Source organism: Brassica napus, chromosome A3, assembly GCF_020379485.1.
Source record: "Brassica napus cultivar Da-Ae chromosome A3, Da-Ae, whole genome shotgun sequence".
In the NCBI taxonomy this organism is placed as follows: domain Eukaryota; kingdom Viridiplantae; phylum Streptophyta; class Magnoliopsida; order Brassicales; family Brassicaceae; genus Brassica; species Brassica napus.
In genome coordinates this window covers 17,726,489-17,740,475 of record NC_063436.1, presented here as the reverse complement: position 1 = coordinate 17,740,475, position 13,987 = coordinate 17,726,489, and the positions used below count along the sequence as shown (strand labels likewise).

General features: G+C 30.9%; 1 protein-coding gene and 1 non-coding gene across 3 annotated transcripts; both read right to left on the bottom strand.

Annotated features, from left to right (window-relative positions):
* Positions 1-1,422: 1,422 nt before the first annotated feature.
* On the bottom strand, positions 1,423-7,721 carry LOC106439379 (probable leucine-rich repeat receptor-like serine/threonine-protein kinase At3g14840). Of its 2 annotated transcripts, XM_013880817.3 has the most exons (23): positions 7,479-7,721; positions 7,213-7,387; positions 6,501-6,572; positions 6,312-6,380; positions 6,144-6,215; positions 5,962-6,033; positions 5,600-5,671; positions 5,436-5,507; positions 5,273-5,344; positions 5,113-5,184; positions 4,939-5,010; positions 4,787-4,858; positions 4,638-4,703; positions 4,495-4,557; positions 4,366-4,407; positions 4,251-4,291; positions 3,790-4,163; positions 3,448-3,643; positions 3,193-3,354; positions 2,985-3,103; positions 2,462-2,910; positions 2,228-2,378; positions 1,423-1,969 (listed from the first exon to the last, which is right to left on the bottom strand). In XM_013880817.3, the coding sequence occupies exons 1-23, from the start codon at positions 7,567-7,569 to the stop codon at positions 1,553-1,555; spliced, it is 3,063 nt and encodes a 1,020-aa protein (XP_013736271.2). In that variant the 5' UTR covers positions 7,570-7,721; the 3' UTR covers positions 1,423-1,552. The 2 variants fall into 2 exon arrangements, with proteins under 2 accessions (XP_013736271.2, XP_013736270.2); XM_013880816.3 differs by having other exon boundaries at positions 3,790-4,291.
* Positions 7,722-12,645: 4,924 nt separating this feature from the next.
* On the bottom strand, positions 12,646-12,748 carry LOC125607686. The gene has a single exon (XR_007338759.1). It is a non-coding gene; the product is annotated as a U6 spliceosomal RNA (small nuclear RNA).
* Positions 12,749-13,987: the final 1,239 nt, after the last annotated feature.

Here is a 13,987-nt window from a genome sequence, read left to right as displayed (position 1 = left end):
TAAAATTTATTTAAAATAAAAAAGACCTTGACATTAGTCATTTTTTCATCAAAAGAAAATAAAATTATATTCGTAAATAGGGGTGGACACATATCAAGTATCTGGATATTTGGAAGCATTCTTGTCAATTCGATCTTTAGCCACCTAGATATTCGGTGACTCCGATATCCGAAATGTTTTAGAATTTTAAAGAATATCCGATTTGATTCGTAAATAAAATAAAATTTTAAAAATAATTTAATAATAACATTTTATTACAAAAATAAAACATTATATAACCTTTTAATTCTAGTACCTAATATAATAAATTTATATTGTAAAACTGATATAAAGTATAATATATATAATTCTTTTCATATATGTATATATATGCATATAACATATCGAATTAGATATATGTTCCTAAAAATATTGGTATTAGTGATTTGCTTCTTTTTTGGATATTGTATTTTAGTATTTGATTTGTTTCGTAAAGTTTCAAATATCAAGATTTTTTGGTTCAAATCAAAACGGATAACAAATCGAATAAAAATTTATGAATATTTTGCTCAATTTTATCTGTAAACAATAAAAATAATATATATAGTTTGGCTTTTGATTCTATATCTATTTTTATTCGAACCGAAAAATCCAGAGTTTTATTGAAACTATGTATGTGAGTTTTATATTAAAAAAATCACAAAGTACATAGTGTGAACACATTTATGACTATAGTGTGAACGCGTTAGCATATTTATTATCAAATCATTGTGAGGCTGTCACGTGTCTATTATAATGTGAATGCATTTATTACAATGCTTCTCTTTTAATATATAAGGGATATGACAAAACATTTTCATCAGAGACGGCATATTAAGCTCTATTTTCCCAATAAGCCGACTGAAATTTAACTTTCATTTTTGTATAAAAATTTATAAACCATAAAAACACTGATTCTATTCATAAAACTAAACGCCAAATAATACTTTTTGTTTTGACTAAACGCCAAATCATGCTTAAAATGCAAAACAAGAAAATATGTTAACAGAACAACAATATTTTGTCTTCACTCGCATTACTTCATCTAAATTGTTTTGGACTTGTTTAATCTCTTAATATATCCCATATTATATTTCAAGAAATAACCTTCAAATTGTCTAACATAAAAATAAACGTAATTATTGATAAAAAAAAATAAAAAAATAAATAAATGTAATTCAAACATAAAGAGATTTTACAAACAAAAAAAGATTCCTAATTACTTTTTTTTGTTAACTATTTCATAATTGCTTAATCCATATTTTTATTTTATTTTATTATACAATAGCATTATATAAACAAAAGATTCATAGTTACGTGCTCCATAATTCATAATAACTTCATATAAATTGTTTTGGACATTTTTAATCTCTTAAGATATCGCATATTCTGTTTCAAGAAACGTAGTCTTCAAATTGTCTTAAATAAACGTTAAAAGAATACTTTACAAAAAGCAAAACAAAGAGAGTCGTAATTACTTGCTCCGTAATTTAATTTTTGATTTGTTTCTTGCAAAAACATAAACCATGCATGATCAAACTCTAGAGTTCCAATAAGCAGAATCAAGCTTAACAGGGTAAAGATCACCGGCGTTGGCCGTGGACGTAGAAGACGACGTGAATGGTCCGTCTGTGGTTGTAGTCTGATCAGTCACATTCGTCATCACCTCTCCACCTATCATTGCGTAATGCTTCTTCATCGCTCTCACGCTCTCTTCGTCTTTCTCGTTTCCTCTGTTGAATGAAGCTTCAAGAAGCTTCTCAACATCCACCGTGGAGTGTCCTTCGAGCATACTCACCACGGTCGACATAGACGGTCTGTCCGACGGAACTTGACTGGTGCAGAGGATCCCAATATGGATCATCGTCTTTGCTTCTTCTCTGTTGTAATCTGTTCCAAGCCTCGGGTCTACTACTTCCATCAGCTTGTTTTGCTCCCTTAGAACATGTACCTGTGGAATAAATCAAGATTCAGGTTCATGACTTTCTTGTTCAAATGTGTGTTTAGGGTTTAACCAAACCAGTTCTGAGTATAGCTAGATGAAACATTCTTATATGGTCCCAAAGTATTAGCGGTTAATATATATTATATATGTATATATTTTTTTTTTTCTATATATATTTTTTTTCTGCTCCAAATGAGTTTTGAAAATATATGTTTACTCATTGTTTCAAACCCCATAAATCTTAAGAGGCAAAAAATAACTTACCCAATCAAGGAGGTAGAAGGTCTCGGCCTTAGATTGTGCGCTCGTGTTGCTTCTTCCATTAACTATTTCAAGAGCCACGACGCCAAAGCTGTATACGTCTGCTTTATCTGTCAAATGACCTCTCATAGCATACTCTGGAGCCATGTATCCACTGCACAACAAAAGATTGCTTTGGTTACAAGAAATCTAAAGAGAGATTAAACTTCTTTGTGATTGATTGGTTGAATGACTCACTATGTTCCTGCAACTCGTGTGCTCATGTGTGTGTTTTCGTCTTCATCAAGCTTTGCAAGACCGAAATCCGAAATCTTCGGGTTTAGTTCCTTGTCCAGCAAGACATTAGTGGCTTTGATGTCTCTGTGTACAATCTTGAGTCTTGATTCCTCGTGGAGGTAAGCTAATCCTCTTGCTATCCCGACGCAAATATTCTGCCTCGTTGGCCAATCTAGCCGTATTTGAGTCTCTTGAGGACCGAAAAGTGCTCTTGCGAGACTGTTGTTTTCTAAGTACTCGTAGACTAGCAAGAGCTGGCCACCTTCTACACAACATCCATATAGTTTAACCAAATGTGGATGTTGTAATGCGGAGATCATACCAATCTCGTTCAAGAACTCTCTGTTCCCTTGCTTTGATTTAGATGATAGTTGCTTCACTGCAATTACGGTTCCATCTGTCAACTTTCCCTATATTCATACAATGGACAAAACTTTATTATTCCTTTTTCTCATAAAAATGTCAATAACATTATGATGCTAACCTTGTGTACAGGACCAAAGCCACCTTCTCCTATTTTGTTTGCTGGATCAAAGTTGTCTGTAGCAACTTTGATTTGCTTCAAGGAGAAGGAACTAATCTGGAAATCCAAGTTCTTGAAATCTGAAAGTGAAGCAACAGCGTTTAGTTTTGGAAGATACATACACTTTCAACTAAAAATGGATGGTTAAAGGTTTAATCTTTATAAGTACCCTTCTCCATCTGACTCTTGGGTCTCAAGCAGCCTCTCCACCATAAAATACCTCCGATTAAAAGCACAAGAAATACCGTAGAAGCAACTACAGCACCAACTACAATGCCAATAGAGCTTCCAACTCCAGTTCCAGCGCCAGCTTCCTTTGGAGGAATAAAATCTATAGAAAGATCATGGGAGATACAATCAAGAGACAAACAACAAGGAAAACAACACTCAAACAAAAGTTAGTTTTGAGATTAGCAAAGCTTACTTGGATCTACTGATACAGCTGATATGAGAGAGCCATATACACCTCTTGAAGGAATAGCTTGAGTTCCTTTACCAGCCCAAAACAATCTTATTTCCAACTTCCCATTTGTTATCATAACTTGAAAACTCTTAACAACAGCTCTTCCAACACCTTTTGCCTCATTCACAATATCAAAATCCTTAACCTCAAGTTTACCCTGCATATTACCACACACGCCAATATCTATAAGAATCACAATCTTTTCAAATATTATAGTCTCGTCTATGTAATATTTCTCATAACTCTAATATCATAACACATCATCGTTAAGAAAAATAGTTTAGACAAGTTTAAGTAAGTTACCTGAACGTATATGTCAAAGAACCGTCTTCCCAAACTACCATATGTTTCATTGTCACTGAACATAATTTCAGAGAAATGAAGATTAACTGTGTAGTTTCCTTCTCCAAGACACAATGCATAGTAAGTAAGGGAGATGGCCGAGAGACGGGCATGTGTATAAAGCCTAGGTTCTGCTATCTTAAGCTCTGATCTATTTGTCCATAAGGTTACTTCTTTGGGAGACCGATCATCATCTAAGAAGTTCCCGGTGTTGCTAGAAACCCAACCGTTTCTACTGTTATAGAAGATTGGTCTATCTGATGTATCAGCATCATACTTAGTCCCGTTGATTGTTAGTTCATTACCACCACAGTTTATATGAAGGCCATAGAAAGCTGACAACATAAACAAAAGATAAATCAGATGCACTACTATATTTTTAGCTATATGGTTAATGTAATTATATAGCTTCAAAGACTTACTCTTTGGACATATGTAGTTGCTCAGACAAGAAACGTTTGAGCTGTATCAAAGCATAACAAGTTTGGTGTTAGAACCAAAGCTTTGATAAGTTATTAAAAGAAGAAAAGAGCTTACTAGTTATTTGCCACTAAAGGGCTTGTGCTTGAAAACATATTCCTGTATATAAATAGAATCAAGAAACTGTAAGATGTTTTTAATGAATTTGAAGGTACAAGAAGCTTGAGTTTTTATTGTTCTTCATACACAGAATTCTTCTGACATTCTGCAGTTCTTGGATCTTTGGAGAAGTTATTGTAAGTAAGATCACTGCAATATAATTATCCAGTTTTATCAATACAAAGAAATTTGTTTTGTATACATGTAACGTTAAAGAAAGGAAAACTCACATCTTGTCTCCTTTGTCTACCATCCAACTTGGTACTTCCCCAGTTAACATGTTGCTTGTAAAATAACTGCAAGATCAGAAAACAAAACTTAAGCTGTCAACAAACCATGAAGAAAGAAGGGGAAATAATGGGAAAGAAGAGCATCATACATGTTATCTACATTCGAAAGAGCGCTATATGTTTCTGGGATTGGTCCACTTAGTTTGTTAAAGCTAAGATCTCTGCACAACAACTTTCACAATGTCAGTTTGAACTATTGTTCATAGTTTGTGCTTGTAGAAGAAGAAAAGAGTTGACTAACAAGAGCTTTAACGTTGTGATTGATCCAAGATAAGCAGGTAATTCTCCTGTAAGATTGGAGTTCCTAAGAATCCTGCAAACAAACAGCGAGTGGAAATGTAAGTTAGGCTCAACAAAAGTGGGAAGAAACCATTACTGAATGTCATAATGTGTTTAGTCTAAGGCTCAAACTCACAATGTCTTCAGCGATGTCATGTTTTGTAGTGGTGGAAATGGAGAACCAGGTCCATTCAAGTCACTGATTCTCCTACAAAAAGTTTCGAATTTGGAAAAATGAAACAGTAAATATCATTGACAGTAACAATGAATCCGGCACGCAAAGTTGTTGTACTTACAAGTCTGTTAACTTTCCAAGAGGACCAATGGTACTAGGAATCGTTCCAACTAAACCACTTGCTTGAATTACCCTGTAACAACATGCAGCAATATAAACATTCTACAGCTTTATAAGTAACCAATACCGATATGCAAAATCAGAGAAAATGATTGCTTGCTTACAGTTTTCCAAGTTCTGTCCAGTTCTCGATGAAATCTGGTATAACTCCAATAAACTGGTTGTCACTTATACGGCTATAAAGCAAAAAATAACAATGTAATAGAAAGGTTAGAATCTTCAGCAAAACACATTGTCTGGGATCAAAGAAAAGTAGAGGAGTACTTACAAATCAGTTAACGTAGTAAGTTTTGAAAATGTACTTGGGATGTCCCCGGTCAAGTAGTTCGAGCTAAGAAGTCTACGAAGAGAAAACATAAAAGTTACTACTAATGTTTTATCTAGATTTTAAAGATATGTCAAAAAAGGGTTGTAGCAACCTTATTTCCTAAAGCATTATTGTGCAAGTGGTAAGAGAAAAAATATTGTTGTAAAAATATCTTTCCATTTTTATTATTTTCATTTAGTTTTATACAGTAATTTTTTTACATCTACACCCCGGTCAGTCACTGCATAGTCTCATCTTTTGTAAATACCAATAACTTCTAGAAGAAGTAACCTTTTTCAGAGAACTTGGAGATGGATTCTTACATTCTTTCAATTTTCTGTAGATTCCCGAGCTCTGGAGGTAATTTCCCTGAGATCTGATTGAATTCCAAGACACTAAAAAATGTTCAAGAAAAAAAAAAAAAACAAATCATATATTAATTAATTACATGTATGATTTGTCTGAAACATTGTTGAATACATAAATGTCAAATAAGTGTACTTACAGGCTCGTAAGAGTTGTAATGTTTCCAATCTCTTTCGGGATTGGACCACTTATCCGGTTTCCAAGCAGTGAGCTGCATTTTATCATCCAACAAAGTTACCCAAATCAATCTATACATTCATACACACATATCTATCTATGTAAAGTCTAGATTAAAAAAGATACGTACATGTTTACCAGTGGCAAGGTTCCCCATTCGGGAGGAATGGAACCGTTGAGATAGTTTCTAGATAGATCACTGCAAGCGGAAGAAGAATGTGACAGTTAAGTTAGTTTATGAAAGATATTGGTTCTGGCGGCAGATATTGTAATAATGAGAACGTTAGAGAGCTAAATACTTTGCTAGTCAGGTTCTTACATCTCTTGCAGAAAAGGAAGTCCAGCGAGCTCTTTAGGAAGAGATCCTTGGAGGTCTTGTGCTTTGAGAACTCTGTTTCGGCAAGATTTTAAGAGGGAAAAAGAAGAAAGTATTAGCTTTTAAAAATGGTTTGCAAAGTATAGGTCCATTATGTTTACAGCCCAATAGCATTATCATTAAAGCAACATGTTAGAAATAATTAGACTCACGGGCGCGTTAAAAAGGTCAATAGCGACAGCGCATAGATTTGTCTACATTCAGACAACTAATTTACTTTGATGGTAGTAGTAGCCTAATAGGGCTTTAGAAAATGAATTTTAAAATCTTTTAAAATTAAACTCACTATAGATTGTGCACTTAGATAAATACCTAAAATAAGTCTATAATGGTCTTCACTTTCACTAGAAGAGTCGAGCACAGTTGATTTTAGTATTTAGCTAATTATAGGATCTAGTGTTGGTAGGAGCGCAAATACTCTTGAATTGTGTTAATTGGTTAATAATTAATAATTTAATCACTTTGATGGTAGTCTAGTAATTGCCGAATAGGAGAACTACTACTTCGACCAAGTCTAATTTTTTTTCTTTTTAAGTTTATCAATAATATTTTGGATTTCTTCATTGTTAATAATTTAATATAATAATGGAAATGAAAGTTTTATAAAAGGAGATAAGATATACTATATTTTTGTATATAGGGAGGAAGAACGAACATGCTGGTGACGTGGCAAACGGTGGAGGAGCAGTTACAAGTAACGGCGTCTTCAAATCCTTTGCCGGCGTTAGGATTTCTCCAACCACCATCAGAAGAAGTGAGGTCGCATGGATTGACATTGAATTTCCAGTTACTCTTCTTCAACGCCGTCGCTACGGCTCTTAAAGCACCCACTTCGAAAAAAATTCAAATCACAGATAATCATACATTGATTAAAACATATGTAACACCCTATAATCATATAACTGACTACATATGATATACCTTCTTGTTTTGGTAATGTTTGAGAATACGCGAAGTCGGAGAGAATGAGAAAGAGGATAAAGTATGGGAAGAGAAGTAGATTGAACGACATTATCGAAACCAGCGTTTTTCGGTGGTGTGATGAGATGCGATGAGGGTGAAGAATTGGTTGGTTTGTCTATGTGACGAATTGGGGAGAGAGACGAAGATATTTGAGAAATGGGGAGAGAGAGATAGAACGATAAGTAAGTCAACATTATTAAAATAACATTATGTAAGTTTTAATATATTTTTTTGGTCATTTTATTACAACTTGCAAACAAAAACTATACAAAGTAGGCCAGTTTGAGAAAAACAAAGGAGGCCAGCGAGTTATTGAGCATTTTCTCAAAATAATTGACCATTGGTATAGATATTCTTTATTATCCTGGCATATGTCTTATTATAAACAAAAATAACTATAAAAAGTAATTTATTTTTATTTTTGTTTATTCTGTTTTCTTATCGAATTTTATCTATACTATTAATTGAAAAGAGAATTTTGCTGATTTGTCATATGCTCCATAATTTTAGGATAAATCATTAGTCTAAATAATAATTATTTAAAATTATATATATATATATATATATATGATTATGATATTTAGGATAATTAATTAATAAATATATATTAACTAATTCTACCAATCTATATACTATTATTTAAATATATTTCTCATGATAATTGGGGTTGTTAATTAATAAAAAAATATATATACAGATTTTACTGATAATATCATATTCAGTTTATCTTATATTTAGTTTATGATTTTAATGGCTCCATGAAATTTCCTCATGTTTTTTTTATTCTTATTATCATGATATTTGGGGTTATTAATCAATAAATAAATATTAACAATAGATATTTAAAAAAAAAACTACTGATAATATTATAATTAGCTTTATCTTATATTTATTTTATGATTTTAATGTCTAATATTATAGCAATATTTTTTATTCTTACTAAAAATATTGATCCAAATACATATTATTACAATAATAAATTATAATTAGTTTTATCTTTAATTTTAGGATAAATAATTAATTCTCATTTAAATTTATTTTAATATATATATATATATATATATATATATATATATATATATATATATATATATATATATATATATATATATATATATATATATATATATATATATATATATATATATATATATATCTGACCATGATATTTAGATAATTATTTAATCAATAGGTATTAACCAATTCTACCGATCTATATATACTATTATTTAGATATGTATTTCTCATGATAATTGGGAGTGTTAATTGATAAATAAATATATATATACATATATATATATATTAACAAATTTTACTGATAATATAATATTCATTTTTTTCTTATATTTATTTTATGAATTTAATGGCTACTATTATAGCTATGTTTTCTTATTCTCATTATCATGATATTTGGGGTCATTATTCAATAACTATATATTAACAATAAATATTATTAACAAATTCTAAGTAATATTTTAATTAGGTTTATCTTACATTTAGCCTATGATTTTAATGGCTAATATTATAGCTATGTTTTCTAATTATTATTAAAGATATTGATCCAAATACAGATTATTACAATAATAAATTATAATTGGTTTATCTTTAATTTAGTTTATGATTTTAATAACTAATATTATAGTCTTTTTCTCTATCTCTTATTATAATATTAATCTAAATATATATTTTTACAATATTAAATTTAAGATTAATGTCAAAATATCATAGAAATATATATCATAAAATATAAATTATATACATATGCTAAATAATTTATATATTTAGAATATTAAATAATTATATTCCTAACTAATATAAATTAATTTATATTTATGGATTATTTTGGTCTACAAAATCAAAATATTATCAAAATAGTACGTTACTAAAATAGTAAATAAAAGAATAAAAGTATTGTTATAATTATGATTATAATAGTGAATTATATTATGATTTAAACATAAAATAAGCATAATCCAAGAGAATACAAATGTAATATTTTGAGATTTGTTGTTTTTCTCATGGTCTTTAAAATCTAAATTATTAATAATATATGATGTTTATTTGCTTTTGTTATTTTGCTGATGTTTTGTGAGTTGTGACTGTTTATAATGATTACAATGTCACTCGAGTTATTTTCAGTCCATACGTATAACAAGTGTTTAATAACAACTCCAATTTTTCTAATTTTATTATTACTATTGAAAATTTAATTCAAAATTTACTTTCCATAAATAAAATATGAAACAAAAAAACTTAATTGGTAAACTGATGAACGATATGAATATTGAAGTTATATAATAATAATATTAATTTAAAATATGACTAATTTAACAATTTTAAATTTATATAAAAAAATTAAAATAAAAATTTGTTACGCATATATATATATATATATATATATATTAGCCCACACAAGTTGCGGACCATCATATAGTTTATTAATATTTGCAGCATTTTTAAAATGGATGTCTACGATTGACTTAGTATAAACTGAAAATTAGAAACCATACCACAAAAACAATGGCTTATAACTGTCTTAAACCGGTTTATTGTCAAACATACTCTGCTTGTATTAAAAATTTATTATGTACGACTACTGAGAGAAATCAATTAATTAGAATGTACAAAAAATAAAGACAAGGTTTTTGATGGTCATTTTCATGACGATTAGATATATTATCCAACTTAAATGTTGTAGTTTTTCTCCCATATACATAAAGAAATGGCCGTCGTGATCGTTTTCTTTGTGGGCTCTAGGAGGTCATATTAAAGTCCCACATCACTAATAGGTCATGATCAGTGTTATCCCAAATACGTTAACCAGAGTTCAATCATTATATAATTAATGAAAATGGTTCTGCAATGGCTTCCATGACCTTAATAGAACTTATAAAGATGATATGATAAAAGTGTTTGGCACCACGGGCACGTTTTCTTATGATCTCTGCAAATCCTGCTTTTCTTCTTCTATAATTCCTAACCATATCAGCCTAGTTCATTGAATCAAACATTGCATTTTGATATAAGAATGAATCTCAATCGCATTAACAAGTCAAAGCCACTCTCATTGGACTCGAGATAGATAAAATACTGACTAGATTACGATATACAACCAATATGAAAAGTCTCCGAGAGAATTTTCAAATTTCAATCTCAACTGCCAAGAATATTAGTACTATTTTCTGACCTAACCATTTCTAATTAAGAAATTAAGTCCACAAATTAATTCATTTTATATTAATGCTTACTAATTTGGAAACCTGCGGATCAATGTGAAAAAGCTCAAAACGGAATTTAATTAGGTAATCATTTAACGTACATAGTGGTGGACTCACTTTAACATATTTGTAACGTTAGTCTTCATTAAACGACTTAGGAGTTAGGATACTGCAAGTGTCTCTTACCCACTAAACATATGGTAAATGAATACATGCTACTGCTGCATGACACCATCAATTAATCTTAGATTGTTTATTACTGTTATCATTTTTAAAGTAACGTGAGTCAGATTGGTTGAAGGTTGAGACCGCAACTAAGTAGTCTTTAACGTAGTACTCAATATGTGCCGGATTTATAAAGACACCAACTTGTGGGGTTAATGAAATAACGAGTTAACTTTACAATAGTTTTATAGGGGGTCGATCTTGAAATTTTGAAGATTATAAGTAATTTAGTTAAAGTTTTAATAATTTTTTCTTTGCAAATTCGGAGATATATATCTGTAATTAAAAAAAAAAATTGGGGGAAGGGGGTTATAGACCAAGTTTCACTTGCTATCAGGACCGGCTTAGATAGTGGGGCGAATGGTACGACTGTCCGGGGCCTAATCCGTTGTCTGTCTATTTTTTAATAAATTAGGACTCGATTTTTTTAAAAAGTACATGTATTTTTATAGTAAAAATAAGAAAAAGGATCTAATTTTTTTTATATAAAAGTTTTTTTTTTTTTCATAGATTTATTTTTAAAAATACTTCTGGTATTTTGAAAAAAACATATATCTATCAGATTTTTTATAAAAAAATAATAGTTTGGAAATTAATTTTTTTTTTGTCTCAGGATGCATGATACCGTTGAACCGGCTCTGTTTGCTATGCTAAGGAGTGAGGACCGCCCTGCCTAGGGGACAAACTTATTTTTTTTCAAAAGTGTGTCCTCTTTGTTTTGTGTAATACTGTATATGAAAGATTCAGAATTTAAAAAGGAAGGTTGGCCGATACTTGCAAGAGGAGTATCAGCTCTAACAACCATTATCGACCAAACTGCAGTTTTTTCTTTTGTAACTTGGCTTTCATAGACTGCAGTTTTTTTCAATCCAGAAACATATAGCAATGTTGCTTACAGATACAGAGGCAAATGTTGAACGATGTATGTTGAGCGTGTAGCCACATATAAGTTTAAAATCATCGCCCAACGAGTAAATTAACTTCTGCGTGTAGCCACACTGTTCCGGTATATGATTTATGTAATACAAGTATTTTTTTGGTTTTGAGAGGACAAGTTTAGAAGAAAAAAAGTTTTGCTTAATTTGAATTGTTGGTTTAATTAGTTTTCCAGATATACGCCAAGCCAAGACTTGAGAAATATCCAATGCATTTTAAACTTGGTGTACCATTGGTGTGAATCTGGTTCAGCATTTGTTATGTTCCACGGCTGGTAAAGAGACTAAACCAAAAAAATATAGTAGGCTTTTTGAGAATAAGCTACACACACATCAACAAATCTTTGACTATTCTTTGACAATGAAAAGCATGAAAATCACGCCTTTATGGCGTTAGTGTGTTACTAATCCAATCAGTACCTCTGAGCCAGCTAGAGGATTTCGTCAAAGCTCAGTTCAGTTCGTTTACACCCTAACCGGAATCTCGTTTAATACATTATGTACCGGGTTTCTGGTTAACAAAACGCACCGACTCTTGTGAGTTGAAACCTAAAGACTTTCTGTTTCGTGCAGATTTGAATCCCAAAACATCAGTCACGGTTCTAGAGAACAGAAGAAGCAGTGAAAATCGAAATCCAGGAACCCTAAATTTGAAACCGAGTCACGGTTCTAGAGAACAGAAGAAGCAGTGAAAATCGAAATCTAGGAACACTAAATTTGAAACCGATTTGAAAAAAAAAGGAAAAAAAAAATTTTGACCATTTCTCGATTTGTGCGTGTCATCCTTGCGCAGGGGCCATGCTAATCTTCTCTGTATCGTTCCAATTTTATCGGATGTCCCCGAAGGGACAATCATCTTCGTGACTCTGTCGCCATATAAACACAGCTTCTTCTCTTTGCTTGAACGATGTGGGACTGTTCATGTCGTGATAAGGTTTAATGGGCTTGATCAGATTTTAAAGGCTTCACTTACTATTCTTCTTAGGCCTATTACATTTTTTTGTCCGCGTGCTTATTACATTATTATTTAGTGTACATTACTTTTAGTATGAACTGCTCATTACATTATTGATCACTTTTTCCTGACACTATATGATCCCAAATCTTAAAAAAAGTGGGAATCTTTTGTTTTGAATAATTGGTTTATGGGAAAGAACTATAGAAGATAAGAAATAATGACAAAAGTGCATAGATGATAAATTATTTAACTAACGCTTCGAATGTTACTAACCGCCCCGCCGCGCACCGCAGTTAAACCGCTTGTTCCGCACTGTTCAAACCGCAGTTACCATTCGGAGCCAAGAGTTTACACTGTAAACACATATGTTCAGTCGATATGCATTTTAAACTATATAGTTTCGCCACCTGGTACGGCAAATAGAAGTTAAGAATAAGGTTGTGCACACTGTAACGATATAAACTTCGGAACATGAATTAAGTTACCTTTTTCTCTTTCAATGTTACTATATATCGTGAGAAAATATCAGTTCAGCACTTGTTTATTTTTATAATTTAATCCTATGTGCTGTCGCTAATCTATCATATCAAACAAATGATTCTCCATCGGAATTTTGAATTAGTGTTGTAATTAATCACTGTAACCTTGGTTAAATCCACTTTCGGTGAAAAATAATAATAAAATTGTCGACAATTTATCAAATTAGGAAAGATTAGGTAGTGATTGTCTTTTGGTTAAATTATCAGTCTCCACCATTAACTGCTGTATATATCTTTATATTAAATATTTTGTGTATATATATATACACGTAATATATAGTTTTATAAAAGTTCAAAAATAGCATGGTGGTCAAATTTATCAGGGCAAAATCTAGTACTCTGTAGAGTTTTGTTTAACATTGATGTACATATTTTATACTCAGTGATGTGCGTAAGAAAAACATTGAGTTCTTTTTTTGGTAAGTATATATATTTAAGTGATGTATACTTTGTATTCACGCTTGGCCTAGTGAGATTTAAGAGGAGATTGCACATTGATGAGTAAGTATGACATTGAAACGTTGTAGTCTTAATATATGTGAAATGGATATTTTCGTTAGATTTGCATTTTATTTTATTTCTAAATTTATGT